General features: G+C 34.8%; 1 protein-coding gene across 1 annotated transcript in view; it reads right to left on the bottom strand.

The window, feature by feature from the left end:
• The window catches only part of ZFC3H1 (zinc finger, C3H1-type containing), a 63,218-nt gene that overhangs the window by 15,410 nt on the left and 26,350 nt on the right, over nucleotides 1-21,458 (bottom strand). Inside the window, exons 4-23 of the mRNA XM_011978509.1 lie at nucleotides 21,228-21,426; nucleotides 20,453-20,676; nucleotides 18,811-18,934; nucleotides 14,877-14,974; nucleotides 13,305-13,514; nucleotides 12,946-13,110; nucleotides 11,907-12,044; nucleotides 11,162-11,283; nucleotides 10,618-10,767; nucleotides 9,714-9,888; nucleotides 9,342-9,473; nucleotides 8,428-8,970; nucleotides 8,234-8,343; nucleotides 7,283-7,414; nucleotides 7,061-7,182; nucleotides 6,072-6,173; nucleotides 5,387-5,506; nucleotides 4,224-4,407; nucleotides 2,719-2,905; nucleotides 549-737 (exon numbers count right to left, since the gene is read on the bottom strand). Coding sequence (XP_011833899.1) covers nucleotides 549-737; nucleotides 2,719-2,905; nucleotides 4,224-4,407; nucleotides 5,387-5,506; nucleotides 6,072-6,173; nucleotides 7,061-7,182; nucleotides 7,283-7,414; nucleotides 8,234-8,343; nucleotides 8,428-8,970; nucleotides 9,342-9,473; nucleotides 9,714-9,888; nucleotides 10,618-10,767; nucleotides 11,162-11,283; nucleotides 11,907-12,044; nucleotides 12,946-13,110; nucleotides 13,305-13,514; nucleotides 14,877-14,974; nucleotides 18,811-18,934; nucleotides 20,453-20,676; nucleotides 21,228-21,426 — 3,426 coding nt within the window. The remainder of the gene's footprint in view (nucleotides 1-548; nucleotides 738-2,718; nucleotides 2,906-4,223; nucleotides 4,408-5,386; nucleotides 5,507-6,071; nucleotides 6,174-7,060; nucleotides 7,183-7,282; nucleotides 7,415-8,233; nucleotides 8,344-8,427; nucleotides 8,971-9,341; nucleotides 9,474-9,713; nucleotides 9,889-10,617; nucleotides 10,768-11,161; nucleotides 11,284-11,906; nucleotides 12,045-12,945; nucleotides 13,111-13,304; nucleotides 13,515-14,876; nucleotides 14,975-18,810; nucleotides 18,935-20,452; nucleotides 20,677-21,227; nucleotides 21,427-21,458) is intronic.

The following is a 21,458-nucleotide window of genomic DNA, read 5'->3' as shown; positions in this document are numbered from 1 at the left end:
AAAAAAATTATTTAGAGATGTCAATACCAGATAAACATAATTTTTACCATGCTAAAGTTTATGAAATAATAAAAAGGTCACATTTGTTGGTACATCTTAAGTGTCCTGATACTTAAAATCTAGTAAGACAAAGACAAAACAGTAAAAAGAAAAAAATTTTTTTAAACCACACTCATATAGATTATTTTCATCAGACTGATTTTTTTCCCTTATGGCTTGAATCTTGAAGTTTATCTGTGGATTCTTAACATAAAATACTTTCATTGAAACCTTATAAAAACTCTACTTATTATAAAACTCTATTTATTAGTATCTTATAAAAACTCGACTTATTAGTATCTTATAAAAAAAGATACTACACCCATCAGGCAAATGAGGAAATAAAGTCATAGACTTACCCAATGTCACACGACTTAGCAGTAAGTGGAAGAACAAGGATTCAAATCCAAATCTTGTGCTTTCAACCATTAAATAATGCTATGGATAACAGTGTAGACCTTTTAAACTTTTTCTACAAAATGCAATTAAATCCTGTAACAAGTGCTTACCTGTAAAATTGCCAGTGCACTTTGGCATCTTCCAGTAAATATGTGCAGTTGAACTCTAAACAAAAGAGCCTCCAAAAGCTGAAAGGACAAAATACTGGATGTTTCCCGCTTGGCTGCTCCCATCAGAAACTCCAACATTCTCTCACATACATAATCCTTCTCTTCAAAGGTGCTTTCTAGGTGTAAAAACTGCCCAAAGGGCCTTTATATTATTAATCTTGCCTTACGGGAATAAACCAAAACTACAGACTTTTCACATTTCATTAAAAAACCATCTCATAGTAAATCTTCAACTTCTGCAAAAAGGATAATTGTAAAAATGTATAAATCCATCTTCTAGTACTACAACCTAGATTCCTCTTCTATCACATATCGAAAAGTGGAATCAGATGAAAACTAAAACAATACAGATATACTCTTATAGTCATCACTGAAGCAATTTCATTTCTCTTTTCCCTGATTTAAAAGGTGAATCACAGCAAGATCAGGATGAATATCCAGGGTTCACATTTATTATCACATACAATTTGTGTTGCTTAGGTGTGTGACTATATAAAAGTTTTGAGAATAGACTTATATTAGAAATGTGCTGGGCACAGTGGCTCACACCTATAATCCCAGCACTTAGGGCGGCCCAGGTGGGTGGATCACGTGAGTTTGAGACCAGCCTGGCCAATATAGTGAAACCCCACCTGTACTAAAAATATAAAACTTAGCCAGGCTCGGTGGTGCATGCCTGTAGTCCCAGTTACTTTGGAGGCTGAGGCAGGAGGACCACTTCAACCTGGGAGGCAGAGGTTGCAGTGAGCCAACATTGCACCATTGCACTCCAGCCTGGGTGGCACAGCAAGACTCCGTTTCAAAAAAGATTTTTTAAAAAAGAAAGGAAATGCATGACAAAACACATTAAAGACCAAACAACTTCAAAGAAAAATATTACAACTTTTGAATATTCCACACCTTATAAAATCTTGTAGTGATCAACAACATTCACTTTGGTACAATGCTCTAGGTTTCAAAAAAGAAAAAAAATAAAATCAAGCATCCTTTACTATCCAAATCTGTTCAGTACCTACGTTCAAAGAGTAAGAAATAGAGGAGGTTTATTAAGGAGTATCATGTTATCTAAATCTATCAGGTTCACAACTTCAGTTGGTAAGTAAATGACAGATCTGACAGCAACAGATTTATTTAAAAATTTATCTGAAACTAATGGCTCCCAAGTTCAGGTGATAAAAGTTCAGGTGAATATTTATTTTATTTCTCAAGTGGATCAATTATAACTTTAAGTCTGGGTAAAAAACATACCATTCTTGGCTGGGCATGGTGGCTCACATCTTTAGTCCCAGCACTTCGGGAGGCCCAGGCAGGAGGATTGCATGAGCCCAAGAGTTCAAGACCAGTCTGGGCAACAGAGCAAGAACCCATCTCTACAAAAAAATCTAAAAACTATCCACGCATGGTAGCACGCATGTGTGGCCCCAGCTACTCAGGAGGCTGAGGTAGGAGAATCGCTTGGGTCCAGAAGGTAGAGGCTGCAGTAAGTCATGACTGCACTACTGCACTCAGCCTGGGTGACATAGTAAGACCCTGTCTCAAAAATTGACAGCCAAAAAAACCATCTCATTCTCTTGGAGAAAGAAGAGGAGGCCACTTTTTCTCAATCAAATGTTTTTAGCTTGGCAACTTTAGATATTAGTGTGAATTACAGACTGGGATTATTTCTATAAGCATGGAAACAAATAATAAAAAGACAAAAATGTTTCCTGGCAGTCATTATAATTTTATAGAGGCAATTTAAGATAAATTTAAAAGAAATAATTTTTTCAGGTGTTTTGCAAAAGCGACACTTAACTTTGCCCAAACTAAAACTGTGTAAATATAGGCAAGTGTGAAATTTTTAATAATTTTACATTTTTTCTTTACTAATAAAGTTAACAACAACAAAAAATCACTGCTTCACTAAATATTTTCTTCTGCTTAGTCTAAATTCTGATCCAGAAGTGGCTTTGTGGTTACTAGAAACTGAAAGTAAGATTATTATATCCATATTCAGATAAGGCATATGCTCTATTAGGCTACGTATCAATATTTAAGATGATCCAAAAGATTACACACACACGCGCGCGCACACACACACACGCACATGTACGTTATCTTTTCTACTCACAGTCCAAAAGCTCTGATAATCTGGAGCATATTCAACAGCTGTTTCACACATTTCCTGCACCTCGTCCTTGGTTCCTCTTTTTGAGAACAATCTGAGGTAATGGCACCAAATTTCTGGATTGTCTTTGTTATTTTCCAATGCTCGCGCCAGAACGTTTAAAGCAGAATCCAAGGATTCTGAGCACTCCCTGTATATATAAAAGAAAAGGCGGGAGTGCTTTTTAGAACCTGCTTGAAAATTTAAACAGGGCTAATACAATGAATCAATTTTAAAATTCCATTTTTATTAGAATTTACCAAGAAGCCAGGATCACTTATGAAAAGGGGTACTAGATTAAGATTTTAAATCACGTGCCTGAAAGTTTCTGATTTTCCACAGACTCAACAATGTTTTAAGTGAACGTTCAGTAAGCATTTACCACAGACAAAAGCACAGTGTTATAAAACCACTAAGATTATCAACTTCAAATGTGCTTTATGTCTATATTCAGCAACACCTTTTATGATTTACACTGTTCAAGAATGGCAAAAGTTAAACGACTCTCTTTCAAGGCCAGCTACTGCAAGTACAAAATATCAAAGCTTTCAGTATAATAGTTCTTTTCAACGGTCAAGGGCTTGCTATCTCTTGGAGAAGATAATTCTTTCTCATGATCCTATTCATAAAATAATGTACAGTTCTTTTGGCCTTCACTCAGTAAATGAGTCAGAAAAGAAAACACTGTATTTATCCCATTAACATGGAAATGACACACAGGAAAGTTAAATAAGCAACACATCCAGGCATGTGTGGGTGTATTAGCACTCTGCAGCACTGCCTTATTTAAAAGCTTTTAAGATAGTCAAATATTTCAAAGAAATGTGTAAAAAAAAAAAAAAAAACAAAAACCCTTGAATTATTGTAACTATAAAGTTATAATTATGAAAAGACTATTCTTGGCTTATTTATACTACCAAGAAGTTAGAAGATGCCATTTGCAATACAAACTATTGGTTGTATAAGTTATTACTATTTACCTTATTTAAATACATATAATTTAATATGACACAGAGACAAAAAGAAAATTCACCATAATTTGGAGGTTCTCAGATAAGCTTTAAATATCCATTACAAATTAACAAAATTTAACCCGTTCCACTATTATTTTATCATAATTTTATTTAAAAACTATGACTACTATGATTTTTTAAAAAAATAATAATCAATCATTCCACCAATCAGAATTTACTGTTTTAACTAATCCTACTTTGAAATAAGAGCCTACTGGAGTAAAAAACTTTAGTATAATTTATTACCCATACACTGAGCCATGCACACAAACTCAAGATCTAATCTTAAACTTGTCTAATAGCTTTTAAACAATAAAATGCTTTTGGCTTTGTCAAAAAACAAAGACTCCATTGATACTAGGAAAGAAACCTGACTGATTACCATAGGTAAAAAAAACCTCAAACATAAAAATATAAATGTGCAACTGTTTACACAAAGATTTGAAGCTGACCTACCCCTCATTTTGATTCAAGTACTTGTACGCAAGCTTGAGCCAAAGTTGTACATGAGAAGGATTTTCAAGCACACTTGCTTCTAAATTAGCGATGTCATCAGTCTCATTTGTAAAGTATCTGACATCATCTGGAGTGACAACTGTATCCAGAGCTGGAACATTTATTTGGTTCTCTGGCTGGAAAGCTATTTAAAAAAAAAAGTATTATTAGCTTCATATTTTCTTTAGTCCACAGATGCAAGAAAAAGAAAACAACTGTTCTCATCTTTAAAATAACTTAAAAACCTAAAGATTCTAATGACATGTACTAGCTCATAGCTTTAAGGTAGAGCTATGATATAATTTATCGCCCAAACCAGGACCCTTCTGAGTGGAAAGAGGAGCTATTAAAAATTACACCAGAACAAAAGGAGTAATTAGGACTCTACTATTTTAAGGCTAAGTGACATTACCTTTTCAGTCGACTTATCAGTAACCATGATTCAACTGCTTTTTCATTATCATCAAATGAATTCACGTTTGTTAAATTGCAAATTATAATTAAGTAATTAAAAGTCATACTTTATAAAGATTACTATATCTAAACTAGAAAAAAAGTGTTACATTAGTGTAAATAAGTATATAATAGTATTCATCTCTTGGATACTTGCTAATTCACAAATAATGCAAACTTGAAATTAGAAAGTAAAATGTGCCAAACATACAGGTACTCATTCATACATTATTCTGTTCATTAGTTCATCCATCATTTGTTCATTCTCATTTTTTGAGCCTTCTGCATGTCAGAAAACATATTCAAAGATGAAGTAAAATAGAACACCTGCCCTTAAGGAGGACACACGCTGGGCAGTGGTTCTCAAATGGAAGCTACCTTCCCAGACAACTAATGTATGTTTGGAAATATCTGAAGCAGTCATAATTATTTACTAAGCAGTACTGCTTGCATTTACTGGAGAGAAGCCATGAACACAAATATCCTACAATTTCAGAGGCAATCCTGCACAGTGAATTAACTGTATTGCCTAAAAACCCAATGGCATCGTTTTTACAAAAAAAATTTTTTTAACTAGGCAGGCTGATACACCAAAGGATTAGCAAAGTGTTAAATAAAGATGGAACACCACAATTTAATAATTCTGGATCTTAAATTACATAACTTCTTACCATACTTAATTGGTCCTGTAGACTGTTCCTCATCGCTACTGAAGCTATTATCTGAAATAGGTTTTCTCCAAAACTTTGGCTTCCACTTCCTTTTATCTTTGTAGGTTGTAAATGGAGGAGCTAAAGTAGATAGGAGAAGATTGTTAATTGATATAACTAGTTTTTTTTTTTTAACATTTTGAAGGATATTCAATATTTGAAAAGAACTACATTTACTCCATCTTAAAAATGATATGTGTTTTTTTTTTGTTTTTTTTTTTTGACACAGAAGTCTCGCTCTGTCACCCAGGCTGGAGTGCAGTGGCGCAATCTCTGCTCACTGCAACCTCCGCCTCTTGGGTTCAAGTGATTCTCTTGCCTCAGCCTCCCAAGTAGTTGAGGCTGCAGGCACACGCTACCACCACCCGGTTACTTCTTATATTTTTAGTAGAGACGGGGTTTCGCCATGATGGCCAGGCTGGTCTCAAACTCCTAACCTCAAGTGATCAGCCCACCTAGGCCTCCCAAAGTGCTGGGATTACAGGCGTGGGCCACCGCACCCAGCCTGAAATGATATGTATTTTATATTAAGAACATAATACCAACAAAATCTGTCATACAGAAACTAAAAAGTCCTTTTCAGAAAGAGATGCAGTACACACACACACACACACACTCTCTCTCTCTCTCTTATATATGTACTTACTATGACCTTTACTTTCATTGATATTGCTAACAAGGAGAACAGCCATCTGGTCCATTGACATTCGATCTTTGTTTACTCCAAAAAGTTTCTCAATGTATTTTTCTGAAATACATGCAATGCAATCTTCATGACAAATATCAATTAAGAGACTAGGATAATTAAAATGTATGATGTGAACTAGTTTAAGAATTAAAGGCGAGTATATGGTACTAGTCAATAACACCTATGGCATTTGAAAGGGCAAAGCCTGTATTATCTTAACTACTATAGCAAATCCTACCACATCATATACCCAATTTAGGCTAAAAAAAAAAAAGTTCCTGAAATGAACTAAATAATTAAGTTAAAGTCCCAATTTGGGAGCAATAAAATAGATTCAGTGACATTGCAATCACTCTGGGCTGTGATAACACCAAATTTAGTAATTATTATTTCCTTTACTTTCAAAAGATTTGTAGCTTAAGGTTTATTACTTGGCACCAAATCTGAGAAAAAGCTTCATAATATTTGCTCACAATGTGTGACAGTAATCTCTGCTTTCTACACAAAGTGTATGAAGTCTTATTTCATTATAGAATTGGAAACAACAGCCATCGTAATTTCCAGCCTTCCTCTATTTTTGAAAACAGTAAGTAAAATCAACAGGAAAGTTTCTATACAAATAGCTTAGTATTTTCTTTTAAATAAATGGAACTAAATATTTAAATGAGCTCTGTCCAAAGAACTTTCTGCAATGTTGGAAATGTCTTAAATCTGTGCTGGCATGCACTTGCCACATGTGGCCACTGGGTACTTGAAATGTGGCTAGTATAACAGAGGAAGTAAATTTTTACCTTAATTATACTGGATACAGCAAATCTAGATAAAGCATTATGGGTAAACACACTGAATTATAGTAAGTATTTTACAATGTCAACAACTAAACATATAATTTTTAAGTTGCTTAAATTCAATTTTCATTTGAGAGAGAATAAGAAATCTTTAAAAACCTGCTGCAGCAGTAATTTCTTCATTAGTACTTGTCTCTGCACAACCAATCAAAGACAGATTATATGACAGAATGTCCTGGAATAATTGTTTTCGGCTAAGCGTATAGTCTTGGATATGCTGCCTAAGATTAAAAAAACACAGAAAAGATAATCATGTACATATCAAAGTTAAGCAAATAAGACCGTTTTTCAAATTACAGAAGGTTCACAAAAACTACTCACCATTGACAATCATCATCATTACATGTTCCTGTTAAATCAAAACGGCAGAAACACTGATCTGGTTTAATCATATTACTGTATGACACTGAGCTCAGAGGAAGTTTTTCCTTGGTTCGATAGTATGGACTAAATCTAAGGTGAAAAGAGTGAACAGGTATATTATGCCCAATAAATATTCCTCAGAAAACTAAGAAAACTTTAGTTTTTCTTTTTCAAGTTAAAATTTCCATACTTACTATTTATGAGGTTTTTATCAAATTAAATTAATGCCAAAATTAATTCGAGAAAACACCCAGAATATCAAGTGATAGAAACAAGCCGCTTACCAAGAACATAAAACAGTTGAAATAGAAAAAACTCTGTATTCTAAAAGTAGTTTCTCACCACATGATAAAATAGTATACAATACTGGTATTTCTTACACATATCACCAGCTAAGACAAGAAAATCTGGAAAAAGTCTATACTACCTGGAAGGTGCCTTACAATTTTCAGATAAAAACATGCAACCCTTTAACATTCTCACAACTTTTAAAAGTCTAAAAACTTTGGGGGACCCACAAAGTTAATCATTTGAAAACATCTAAATAAATACTCTGAAGGCTGGCCAATGCACTTCTTACACTGAATAATAGTAAAATTAAAAATCAAAAATTAAAAAAACCTCTAAGACTCCAATTATTTTTCCTAAAATCCCTAACAAACAGAAATCCAAAATTCTCCACACTTCTACCAATAGCCAGAAACTGGAATTTGATACGAATTGATAAATCCAAGAGTGTGGTTTGAGCCCAACAGCAGGACACTTAATTTTTATGCTCCTTAAAAGGGTTAAGTCTGGTTATCAAGAGCAATGATTCAACTGCTTTTTCATTATCATCAAATTTTCAAGGTAAAATATTAAAAACCAGAGAAATCCCGAAATTCAAGCTATTGAATCTTTCTTTTATACCTGTAGGACTTAAAAACTAGAAGAGGACTATGGTAGGGTCTAAAAGGACATGGCTTCACTTCCATTGTTTTACTTTGTGCCGTGACAAAATCCACATCTACAGAAATCTCCTGCAAAAGAAAATAAAATTCTGTAAGGCAAATAAGGCTGGGGTGAATTCCAGATTTTAGAGAAAATATGAAATGTTCAATTACCTGACCATGCAAAACCTTCTCTGTAATGCCTGTGGTGGTTTTTAAAATCAGCTGTTTTAGGCTGTCAGCTTTTGAATATAATTTTTGCAATTCACCAATTTTTAACCCTAGAAAAAGTTCTGGTTTTTCCAACGTATTTTTATTAAGTTTGTTTATGCATTCTTTGTTAGCGGTATCAGTGTGCTTAAGGTTAGGTTTAGTAAAATAATTGGATTCTAAAAAGGATCTTCTTCGCTCTCTGCTTGAACCAGACAAAATTTCATCATCAACATCATTTTCTTCAGTGTCCAGGGTTAATTTATCTTGTGTCAGATCATGAAGTGAGGGTTGAGGTAAAGAAAATTCGGGTTCCTCTTCCACAACTGGAGAGATATTTTGTTGTTCCTTTGCTTTAAGGGCCCGGGCTTCTTTTAATTTTTGAATTTTCAGGGCATATTCATATTCCAGCTTTTGTAACCGTCTTTTCTCCATAGCAATTAGTTCTGCTGAATGCTTTCTTGGACTTGATACTGGAGAACCGTCCAGTCTCATCATTTTGTTTGGCTAAGGGAGAAAAATGATATAAATACTTTACATCACTGTGATTTTATAAACAACTTCTGGTAAGATAATTGTGCTATCCCCACCATACAATGCTAACATTCCAAAACTAAATCAATATGGAGAATAAAACAGAGTTTAACGTAAGTAGCCAAAAGTTTTGCTAGTTAATCTATGACTTATGAAAAAAACAAAGTCAAGACAAAATAATAAAGTAGGCATCCAAAAATGTGGATGTCATTTAAAAACAAAGCTTTAATCTTAATCTCTTGGAATTTATAGCAAAGAGTTACTTTATATACACATCTTACCCTTAAAACTATCATAAAAACTTTCTGCTTTCTAAAAGTAAAATATTTCTATAAAAAACTCACCCCAAAGCGATCTTGTTCCAGTTTACGTTTTCCTATTTCTTTACTAGCCACTGCCTTTGCCCGAGCAAGCTCTTCTCCATATTTTAGAGTCAAAGCTTTCTTAATTGTAACACGCTGTTGAACTCTGTGAATCTGAAAATATAGAATAATCCTCAAAATGTAAATGAAAACCTTAAAACAGGAAATTTCTTCTTCTCAAACACCGCAGCTTTATTCAACTGAAAATAAAAATATTCCAATATTATTTATCAATGAGAAACTATAGGTTACACATATTTTGCTGGCTTTAGTATATGGTGGTTTGTGTTACAGAAAATTTGGCCTATAAAAATGTGTAGTAAATGGGAGACTACAGTATTTTAAAATAATTACTTGTTCCTGAAGCTTCTTCAAAAACATTCTGTTAACATTAAGAATTTTTTCAGTGGCTTGAAGTTGTTCTGTAAGTTTTGTAATCTTTGCTTCAGCATTTCTAACAGATTCTTTCTTCTTGGCTTCTTGCTGCACAAGATTCTTTAAAACAGATTCATCTTTCATCAAGAGAATCCTAAATGAGAAATAACAAAATTATTGTTAATGTTTCCCTACAAGAGCAGACTAATACTGTCAGAATAAAAAATTTTCAAAGTAGTAACACAATTTTTAAAAATGCATCTACAATGGGACACAGATAAAAATTTAAAGGGATGAATATTTTTATATTCATCACACAGGTATTTAAAGTAACACTGCTACACTGATAATAGTAACTATGAGGCTGATCTCTTTTAAAAAAAAACACCATTTAAGCTTGAGGTAATGTCAATTACTGTTGAAAACTTATAGTAAATACTCAGTGTTGGGCCAGGTGCGGTGGGCACACATTTCCCTGGTTCAAGCGATTCTCCCACCTCAGCCTCCCAAGTAGCTGGGATTACAGGCATGCACCACCATGTCCGGCTAATTTTTTTTGTATTTTTAGTAGAGACAGGGTTTCACCATGTTGGCCAGGCTGGTCTCAAACTCCTGACCTCAAGTGATCTACCCGCCTCAGCCTATCAAAGTGCTATGATTATAGGCATGAGCCATCGTGCCTGGCTGGTATTTTTACTTAAACATTAATTTCATTACTTTATGTAAATGTAGTATCATTCAACAAAATGACAGACTTCTACATTCTACAAAGTTTAAGTGAGAAAATGTATAATTCTACAGTATGCTTATTAATAACATATACCACAAAAATATATTTCTCTACTACAGGAACAATTAGATATGTGAAGACAACAAGGCTCACCTATGTTTTTTCAGTTTGGATTCTGCATCTGTAACCTGCTTAGTAACCATTGCTATCCTGCCAATACCATCAATTTCCACATCAGAGTTTGCTGGAGATGATGAACTTGTCTTCAGCTGATCTGATTTAATCAAACGCTGTTTCTCACGGCTAAAATTATCAAAAAGGATATATGCATTATACCCAAGAATAAACTTAATTTTAAAACGTATTCTACTTCATGCAGTAACAATATTAATCACACCGACTAATAATAAAGATGATGACCAATATGCATGACCCAAATTAACATTCAAAGTTGATAGTGGAGTCCTTCTCTTTGAGAGTTTTCATCTTTTTTCTAAGCTGGTTACGTCTCAGCACATCACTCTATTCAAGTCTATGTATGACCATCCAGCTCCCTCTTCTGTGTGAGTTATAAAACATTAACTCTGTATCTTGGATAAAACTATCATCACTCATTTCCCAGTGCCAATGAACTCTGCAAGAGAAGTTTTGAAAACATCACATACTTTTAATGTAAATTACATAAAATTACACTTACTTGGCAATCTCTTCCTTTAACAATCTATATTCAATCTTCTTTTCTTCAGGCAAAGCCTCCGGTGTTCGCAAAGGATCATTTTCTTTTTCAGATTTTGGAGGTACTTTCGGTTTTGAAGCTTGCTAAAAAAAAAAAAAAATTTGAAGTCAACTAGATCATCAGCTTTCCAAAATTCCATACTAAGATTTATATTTTACATTGCAACCCAGTGTATACTGAATTTATTTAGAAATACCTGAATGTCTTCATCATTTTCTATTCTTTTTTTCTAAAACAATGTTCATTGATAACTACTAAATTATATATGCCACCAAGTAGTCAAGATCTACAGTCTGAAAATCATTGTATTATTTAATAGCTAAACAACAATTGAAATAGGGGAAAAAAGGATAGAAGTTGTACTTAAGATAATAAATTTTAATAAAAACTGTTTTCTGGTAACACAACACAACTCTAAAACAATAGTCTCCTTACTACAAACAACAATTATCCAACCAATTTTACTATTTTGAAAAAGGAAACACTTAATAGGAAACACAAATAATGGAAACTTTTAATAGTAAAATCAATCTACATTGATACATGCTTCATTATATAAAGTCCTCATAGCACAAATACTTAAAATATGTTCACAAATCAATGTTATTAAAAATCTGTAACTTTATGGTTTAATTTTCAGGAAAAAATAAACTTTACTGATTGTCAAAAGGTCATCTTTCTTTCCACCTTTAATTATTGCACTTACCTCAGCAGTTCGTCTTGCTTCTTTAATCATGGACTCTAATCCACCAAAAACACTATTTGTTGACTTGGAAGCCTCTCCATCAGATTCACTATCATCTGAATCATTTAGTGTTACAACCACTGATTTATGCTTTGGAAGCTGCAAAGACAATATATTTATTACTCGTGATAACAAAAGGACATCATTTAACCTCTCTGAATTTCAATCCACAAAAATAATGGGCTCCAAGTAGACAGTTTATGTCTCCTTCTAGGGTTGTATTACATAATCCACTGTGTCAACCAATACTGGTTACATGCCCAAGACATAAAATGTTGTATACTCTTTAAGTCTTTCTATACTATAATTACTCTCATTAAAATTTTATTTTCGTTTTCTATATAAAGAACCACAATGCAATTTAAATTAACTCTTTTAAAACCAAAGAAAAATTATTTTGTTAATTTTACATAATTATCAAAATTCTATACTTTGTGGTTACATATAGAGGGTAAATTGCCAAAACTGGCTTACCTAACAGAGGCAAGATTTCAACTTGTCTATGTTCTATTTATTTTACTTTGAAGCCATTAGAAAACAACATAGAAACAAACTATCATTTCAACTTCCTTAATAAACATCACTATAATTTCTTCCATAATAGTATAGTCATTGGTTGGAAAACATACACAAAGTATACAAAGAGATGGGAAAAATAAAAAACATGCAATTTATTAAAATTTTGACTCCAAAAAGATAGAAAATCTGAATAAGCCAATTTCTATAGAAAAAAAGCTGAAGAAATGACAGAGGAAAGTATACCACTCTGATGAAAACAGTAACTCCCCCAACACACTATCACCAAACTCTACCAGTTTTCAAGTGAAGGTGTTGCTCTCATTTTATCAATAAATTAAAAATAAATTTTAAAAATTTGTATTTATATGTGAATATATGTGTATATATAAATAAACTAAGGGGTAGAAAACAGGACAGCTAAACTTCATAGAAATTTCTCACAACTGTTTGAATAAAAGTAGCATTAAATTTTTGTTTTTACCGAGATCACAGTTCGTGGAAGACGAGGTCCTCTGTGAAACTTTGGATTCTGTATCCTAGGCTGAGACACTGTGTTAATACTGACTATTGATAGATTGCTTCTTGGCACAGTATGTGAATTGTTCAGAACTGGAGGTGAAGGTGGGTCACTATTACTGGATGTTTCCTATATAAGGAAGAGAAAGATATGAAACATTCCAAATAAAAATAAATTTCTGCCACCTTTAAAAATCTGGAGCATGTTAGAATTATCCCCACTTGGCAGAAAAGTCCAATGAATCCCAAGTAATCAGAAAAAAGTAGGACTACCTTAAAGCTAAGCTCAAGAGCACCACCTAGAGGTTCAGGTACCTAAATTACCTCTGGCTTAAAAGCTCTTTTATTTGCTAGAGATTTAAGTAGTTCTTCTCGAAGCAGCATTTCTTCCTCCTCTTCCTCATCTGCAAAAGGTGGTTTTGGAGGCTGTTCTGGATCTTCAGGTGGGAGAGGTGGTAATGGTGGTAGAGGAGGTAGAGGTTCAAGAGAAACACACAAGCCTTCCACATAAGGCTGGCTCAAAGGTGGCAGAGACTATTTTTTTAAAAAAGAAATAATTACAATGCAAATTTTATCAACTCAAATGCTTATCTCTGCAGCAATATTAAACCAGAAAAAAATAAACTTTATATTATTATTTTAGCTGTAAGTATAGTAAGCTAAGTATATGTTAACCTCAAAACAAACCCAGAAATCAATAGCCAACCACGAAAAAGTGTTATTTTTACAATTAAAAAAAAAAAACAATATTTGAAACATTTATTAACTTCAAGGAAAATTACAGAAACCTCTCTGTTCTCATTCTTATATACATTTAGCATTCTAGAAAATACAGATATCAAACTATACAGGGTCCTTCCTTCTAGATGACTACCTGAAAGCAAGAAGAGATACTGAAACCCGAGACATATTTCAGTAAAAAATAAAAATTAGAAACCAAGGGATTCTGTGAATAACAGTCCAGAGTACCTTAATCATTAATTAAGTATCAAGAAGAATCACCACTACTCTCTTAAAATGGCTTCTTATAGAATATCTATAAAGGAAACTAATTTTACACAAATCCCTGAATTTGGGTATGTATTTGCATCAAAGATCTTCCAGTATTTCTCTCGGCATTTAGTTCATTTATTTATTTCCCAAAAGAAAACATTACAACGAAGAAAGTGCTGCTTTCTCTCTCACTATTGGCTCTAATATGCCCCTCACCATATATGTTCTAGAAACACACTAGGCATCTTTCCTGAAACGGAAAGGTTCCCTCTTACACCTACTGAGAGATACTCAATTTGATCTCAAGACTCTCACAATCTAAAAATAATGTCAAAACTTTTAATGTCTGATTCCTCTACTTCCTTTTTTTCCTTTTCCTTTTATTGTTTTCGTTTTTTGGTTTTGTTTTGTTTTTAGTGGGAGGACTGGAGACGGGGGGAAAGAAATTAACTTCATAGAAAATGCTTTTCTTTTGCTGGATTTTCAAGTTAAAAATAACCATCTTTATGAAACGAGGAGAAAGGAGAGAATATCAATTTTTAGAAGCATCCTAATGCATGTAAATTCCAATTCCCTAAAAAAGAGACAGTCCAAAACAGTAGATAACTTCTGTTTTTGAATAAATTTTCTGAGTAGCTACTAGATAACAGTAAAGAGAAGAAGGAAACATGATAGGTACCTAAAAGTCAACATGAAATTAAAAATTAGCTATGAAAAAAATCTACCAAATGGATAGCTTGCTGCTTTAATCAAATGTTTATTCTACATATTTCATTGCTATTAATTCTCATAAGCAATTCTGATTTTTTAAGCCGTCTTTAAACCTAACCATTCATTTGTTTTTAAAAACAAATTAGAAAAGACAAGATAAAATAATTTTCTTAGAAATCAATTTTGACTTACAGAAACCTGAGGTGGTGGAGGCAAAGAAAGAGATGGTGCTGGAGAAAAATACCCCAATGAACATTCAGAGAAAAATGGCGGTTGCACTGGTGAAGGAGCTGTAAACAAATTTTTTGTTAAGAGTTTAGTAACAGAAATATTTCACCAGGAATACATTAGGTTTATGTTATGTTTGAAGAAATACATCTAGGTGGAGTGCAAATTAGATTTTATCAACCTCTGATAAAATCTTTAACGCTCACAAGTCCATCTCTAGCCATTTAAAATTGTCTCATCATCATCAAGTCAGTCATTCACTTCAAACTAACGATTAGTCCTCAAAACTCTCACTTTGTTCCACTTTTAACCTAATGATGAGAGCAGGGAATAGAGCAGGAAAGGCTAGAAGCACACTTAAAACACACACACACACACACACACACACACACACACACAGCAAAACCACAAGCATACTTTTTAAGAAATAATGAAACAAAAAATTCCCTTGAATCCTGCCAAAGTGCCCTAGCCAAAGGAAAACAATGATGTGGTGACTTCATTATTCCCTTCTTGTGGAGCAAAAGAAAGTTGAGGACATGGACTATATAAGCTGTGTTGAAAGAAAATAAAACCAGGAATGAGAAGAATGACTTAGTGTATTCAGTCAATAAGGTGCACATTTTTTCACATTTTAATTTTGAAATAATTACAGTTGATGCATCTCAGCATTTTTCTTCCTTGGTAGCAGATAAAAATAATTGTGTATTTTATCTTCAATGACTTGTTAGGCTCACTGAAATATAGCAGTTTCAAAGACTACTCTTACTACCCTACCCACTAACTACATAATCTTAGAGAAAATCTAACATTTCTTCTTTATCCCAGTTGTCTCACAAGTCAATACATTATTATCCACATGCCTTATATGGGGTTGACTTCAGTCCCAAATGAGATCATCTGAATCTACACTAATCTTTGGAACATTTTACATAGCACTGCAGATGTGGCTGCTGTGTCACATTTGTGTTATTAGGAGGCAGAGAGAGGCTATGTCTATGCTCAGTGTTCTGCCCCATGAACATTTGAATGTTTAATAGTCTGACATTTGATGGTGCTCTCGTTTTACGGACTTAGCATGTTTACCCTTCCTAGTATCTGGGAGAGAGGGTGGACCTAGTGAGTGCACTGATCTCCAAGGAAAGCCCTCCAGCTTGCACTGTCCTCATCCAGATTTAACCAGCCCTGACTCACTGCCAGGTGCCAGGAGAGGCTTCTGAGGACTTTCTAACCTTTGTGTTGGGCCCACCACTAGGGGGTCTGAAAGGACAGTGGGAAGGTAGAGGGTGCCCTCAGCAAGAGGAGCCTTCATTGATGAATGTTAGAAACTACTGGCAGAAAAGATGAAGTCCATTACGTGCTGGTTCATGCTACCCACCATGTCAGAATCATCCAGGAGGACAAAGAACGGGGAAAGTGTTTGCTGGTGTTTGATTCAGTTAATAGTATTAACAGTAGGCACTTCTACTGTGCTCTTGATTCTGTGTCAAGCTTTCTTGTTATTTATTTATTTTTGAGACACAGTCTTGCTCAGTTCCCAGGCTAGAGTGCAGTTGCGCGATCTCAGCTCACTACAACCTCCACCTCCCAGGTTCAAGTGATTCTCCTGCCTCAGGCTCCTGAGTAGCTGGGACTATAGGGGCAAGCCACCACTACTGGCTCTAATTTTTATATTTTTAGTAGAGGCAAGGTTTCACCATGTTGATCAGGCTGGTTTCGAACTGTTGACCTCAGGTGATCCTCCCACCTCGGCCTCCCAAAGTTCTGGGATTACAGGTGTGAGCCACCGTGCCCAGTCATTCTTGTTTTTCAACACAGGAAAGAAGTTGACATAACTTGTGATTGGCTTACAGTATGAGCACTGGCCAGAAATACGAGGTGGACCAGCCCCAGCCCAGATCAAGATGCAGAGGCCAGGATGTGGGCCTAGCCCTGTGCCAGGAGGCTGGTTGGAACAGAGGTGCAGATACAGGCTCCACCTGCTCTGGGACCACCAGTGGTACTCAAAGTATTTGCAGCCTCAAAGCCTGGCTTTCCACAAGTCTACCTGCTCCCAAGGCCATGCAGCTGCAGTTCCTGCTCTGCTTTCATTACATGGATGGGCAGGCTGGCATTGGGATGCCCACTGCCTCTGACCCTGGCCTCTCTACCTTGGTGGCACTGTGTGCTCCAGCTGGATGGGGAAGCTGCCGGGACCACCCCACCATTTTAGTATTCTGATTTTTAAGTTGTTCTGCCATTGTGGTATCCTGGTGAAAAAAAAAATAACCTTCCAGCAATTTTTCAACTGCCTGGAACCTCAGATCCTAAACTGGTTTTTTACTGTATTTGAATTATCTTGTTTTTTTCCCCCTCAAGGGAAAAACTCTATATGGAAAACATTTTTTTAAATACAAGATAAAGTGAATTAAAAGATATTTTTAATGCACATTTCCTCAAATATAGTATGTTTGTGTTGGCAAAATTTGAGAAAAAAATTGATCTTGAATGGAAAAAAATATATATATAAATATCTGCAGTTAATGTGGCAAAAAAATTAGACAAAGCTGCATAGAGAGTATGTTCTCTACATGTTTCACAAAATCATTAAAAAGCATAGATCATAAAGTTATTTTATAGAAATAAAGTATTAATAATATTGTCAGTACTTGGGAATTACAAAGAATCATCTCCAAGAATCTGAAAATAAGAAAATTAAAGATTGACCAAAGCAAGTTAAATTACGTTATCAAAACATAATATAATGTAAGACTATCATATACCAGCTTGCAATAACAACCTGAAAAATGAGCATTTTGGTAAACACTAGCCAAATAATACATATTTTGTTTTGTCTCTAGTCTAGATACACCAAAGTAGGATTCTAGTTTTGATTTGGTCTCACCATGTGACTACAGGGAGAAATACACTGATTATGTGTTCTTCCAAATTCTCCAGTTCCTGGAATGCCAACTGCATTCTGTTATCTGCCTCAGTCTTACGTGTTTTAAATTATTTGTGAAGGAATAGGTCTCTCACAGCCAATCACCCCTGAACATCAACAAAATCCAGTCTCTGGCCCTCAAAGATAAGTCAGATTCTAGACAATGCAACCTAAAGGAGAGTTATAGCCCTGACCAGTTCTAACTAGTCTTTCCTGAGATGCCACTAGTATAATTTTCTGTCTCAAAATTTCTACAAATTATCATACTAGAAAGAGACAGGAAGCCAAATAGCAAAAAAGGTTTTTTGTTCTTTGACTAAAGCAGAAAGAATCTTGGATATAAACATCAAGAGTTTGTTTTTCTGAAGAGTAGTGTTCTCATCTTTTCCATTCTTCACTTTTCATTTTATTTTTTGAGACAGAATCTTCTCTGTTACTCAGGTGGGAGTGCAGTGGTGCGATGTCAGCTTACCGAAAACTCCACCTTCCAGGTTCAAGCAATTCTCATGCCTTAGCCTCCCAAGAAGCTGAGATTACAGGCACATGCCACCACACCCAGCGAATTTTTGTATTTTTAGCAGAGACGGGGTTTTGTCACGTCAGCCAGGCTGGTCTCCAACTCCTGGCCTCAAGTAATCTGCCCACCTCAGCATCCCAAAGTATTGGGATTACAGGCGTGAGCCACTGCATCCGGCCCAATCTTCACTTTCTGGAGCAATAGTTAAGAGTTTAAACAATGCCTTATTTATTTATTTTTTAATTTAAAGGCTATCTAGAAACACTCGGAAATAAAGGTTAATATTACTTATTTGAGGTTTGCTAAGTATTTATAACAACAAATAATGTCTATCATCATACAGTTCATCAGCAAATCTCACTTGCATGACACATTTCTTTCAAGGTTTTGAGTACCATAATGACTATTCTCTATTTAATACATGTAAATACACAAAGGTTTCAAGTTTTGTCTCATACCTGGAGAACTGGTTTCACTATCTGTATCCATAGCAACTTCTTCATAGTTATCATACTGATAAATGCCTCCTCCACTATCAGTAGGTTGCTTATCTAAGGATCGCCTCAGGTCAGGATCTGAAGACTAAGTATACAACACTTTTTTTTAGTTTCAAAGCATTTTCTGTCTTGGGTTACAAATCACAAAAGAACTGATAGTTATCTTCTAGGGAAGAGTATAAAAAATCATGGTGATTCAGTTAGATGTGCCTATCACATCTTTGGGAGATTCAATTTAAATGACAGCTACACTGGCTGACGTTTCATAACTGTATGAGATAGATAATGGAATTTCCAAAACACTAGCTATACAGATGAAATCCCCCACTGTTAGCTAAGCCACTAAATAATTAGCTCTTCTTGTAAAAATGACATCAAACTCTTGTACACTTATGACTTGTGTATGATTAAGAAACTAGAGGAACACAAGCAAGTTTTACGTCATCATGACTACATAGAGAACATTTCTCTAAAAACTCAAAAACATTTTAATTATGAATAAATTAATGATACCTGAAAACTACAAATTCTGGGTAAATGTGTTTACCTATTGTATGCTGTTTTCTTATCTACTTCTTACTATGTTTCACTCAGAGACAATTTATAATAAACTAAAAACTCGCAAAACCTCTCGAGGAGGAGGTAAAGAATAATGTGCAAATAATACCATATTTATCTCTAGAAAAAGATTCTATTGGCCCGGTGCGGTGGCTCATGTGGTCAGGAGTTCGAGACCAGCCTGGCCAACATGGCGAAACCTGTCTCTACTTTTAAAATACAAAAAAATTAGCCAGGCGTGGTGGCGGGCGCCTGTAATCCCAGCTACCCGGGAGGTTGAGGCAGAAGAATCGCTTGAACCTGGGAGGCGGAGGTTGCAGTGAGCCGAGATCATGCCATTGCACTCCAGCCTAGGCGACAAGAGTAAGACTCCCTCTCAAAAAAAAAAAAAAAAGTTCAAAGTATAAATATTTACAATATTCCTTGATTAAGCAAATCTAACTCCAATTAATGAATTTACTCTTTAATATCCCTCTATTCTTCATTAATACATTCTCAAGTGTACTCTTTTTGGGCTTTTTTTCTTCTTTTTGGGTGCAGAGGGTAAAAGAAGGGAGGGAGAGAGAAAAAGAGAAGACAACAAGTATATTCATATACATAGTAAATGTTCAACAAATGCTTGACCACTAAACACAAAATAGCCACATGCACTAAGGTTATTACTATATGATGATTTAACATTAAAATAGTCCATACTAGTCATGACACACTTGTCAATCTACATTACTAAACAATGAAAAACTAATGAAATTCTACCCCTGTACTTAAGAAACAGCCATTTTGTTTTCACAATTTAGTAATCCTACTTTCACCTAAATAGAAAATGGTAAAAAAGCTAAAAGTAGTCTCTGCTAATCATAAGTTTAGCCTTCATTTTGTCCTCTAATACCTACGATTACAAAAGATGCTTTCCCAATTATAATCTACCTTCCTTTCTTCCAAGAGTTATTTATAAAATAAGCTTTCTTATTTGACAGAATCTATGAAATAAGACTTTAAGGAAACTTAGAGTAACATTTTGATTTTATATTTTTGCATTTCTTACTTTACTTCTTGATCTCCTCTTGCCACCAACCAATTTCATGAATCGATTGTACTGTTCTTCCTGATTTGAGAGATCTCGAATTTTTCTGATTTCTTCCTCTCTTTTCCTTCTCTCTTCTTCTTCAGCTTGTTTCCGCTGATCCTCTTCTTTCTGTCTTTCCTGTTCTTTTTGTTGTTGTAGCTTCTTCCATGCCTTCGTTTGCTGCTTCCTCAATGCTTGTTTAGCTTTAAATAAAAAATACATAAACATTAGTATCTGTTAGGAGATAAAAGAAAAATAAGAGTCTTAAAAAATATTTTCATTATCGATTCATCAATGATGATGCTCCTCTTAAGTTGTTTATATAAGACTGTCTTTCATTTTAGGGCCCTATAATTCCCCAAACTCAAAACTCTGAATTAAAATCCCAAAACTATACTGATACATGAATTCAGCTAGAAGAATTTAACAAGCAGTGGCTCACACCTATAACCCCAGCACTCTGGGAGGCCAAGGCGAGCGGATCACCTGAGGTCAGGAGTTTGAGACCAGCCTACCCAACATGGCAAAACCCCGTCTCTATCAAAACTACAAAAGACTAGCTGGGCATGGTGGTGGGCACCTGTAATCCCAGCTACTTGGGAGACTGAGGCAGGAGAATCGCCTGAACCCGGGAGGTGGAGGTGGAGGTGAGCAGAGATCACACCACTGCACTCCAGCCTGGGTGACAAGAGCAAAACTCTGTCTCAAAAAACAAAACAAAACAAAAACACAAGAATTTAATAAAAATGATCACCTGTAGTGCTAACTTTTTTGGCCGAATGTGTTTTTGTACTTGTTTTAACTTTTTGCTGTACAGTTTTCGTCTTAGTCAACTTTTCTTTGCTTTCTTTCATCACCTGCTGTTCTTTTTGTTGCCATTTTTTACTGGCTGACTGAAGGGCCAAAAGGCGAAGCTGTAATTCAGATAGTTCCTCTTCATCTTCACCAAGTTTCTTTAAAGCAAAAAGAAAGAGCTAAAATTTTT

This window comes from Mandrillus leucophaeus, unplaced genomic scaffold (assembly GCF_000951045.1).
Source record: "Mandrillus leucophaeus isolate KB7577 unplaced genomic scaffold, Mleu.le_1.0 Scaffold196, whole genome shotgun sequence".
NCBI lineage: Eukaryota > Metazoa > Chordata > Mammalia > Primates > Cercopithecidae > Mandrillus > Mandrillus leucophaeus.
The sequence above is the reverse complement of the archived record's forward strand: the minus strand, read 5'-3'. Positions and strand labels throughout refer to the sequence as shown.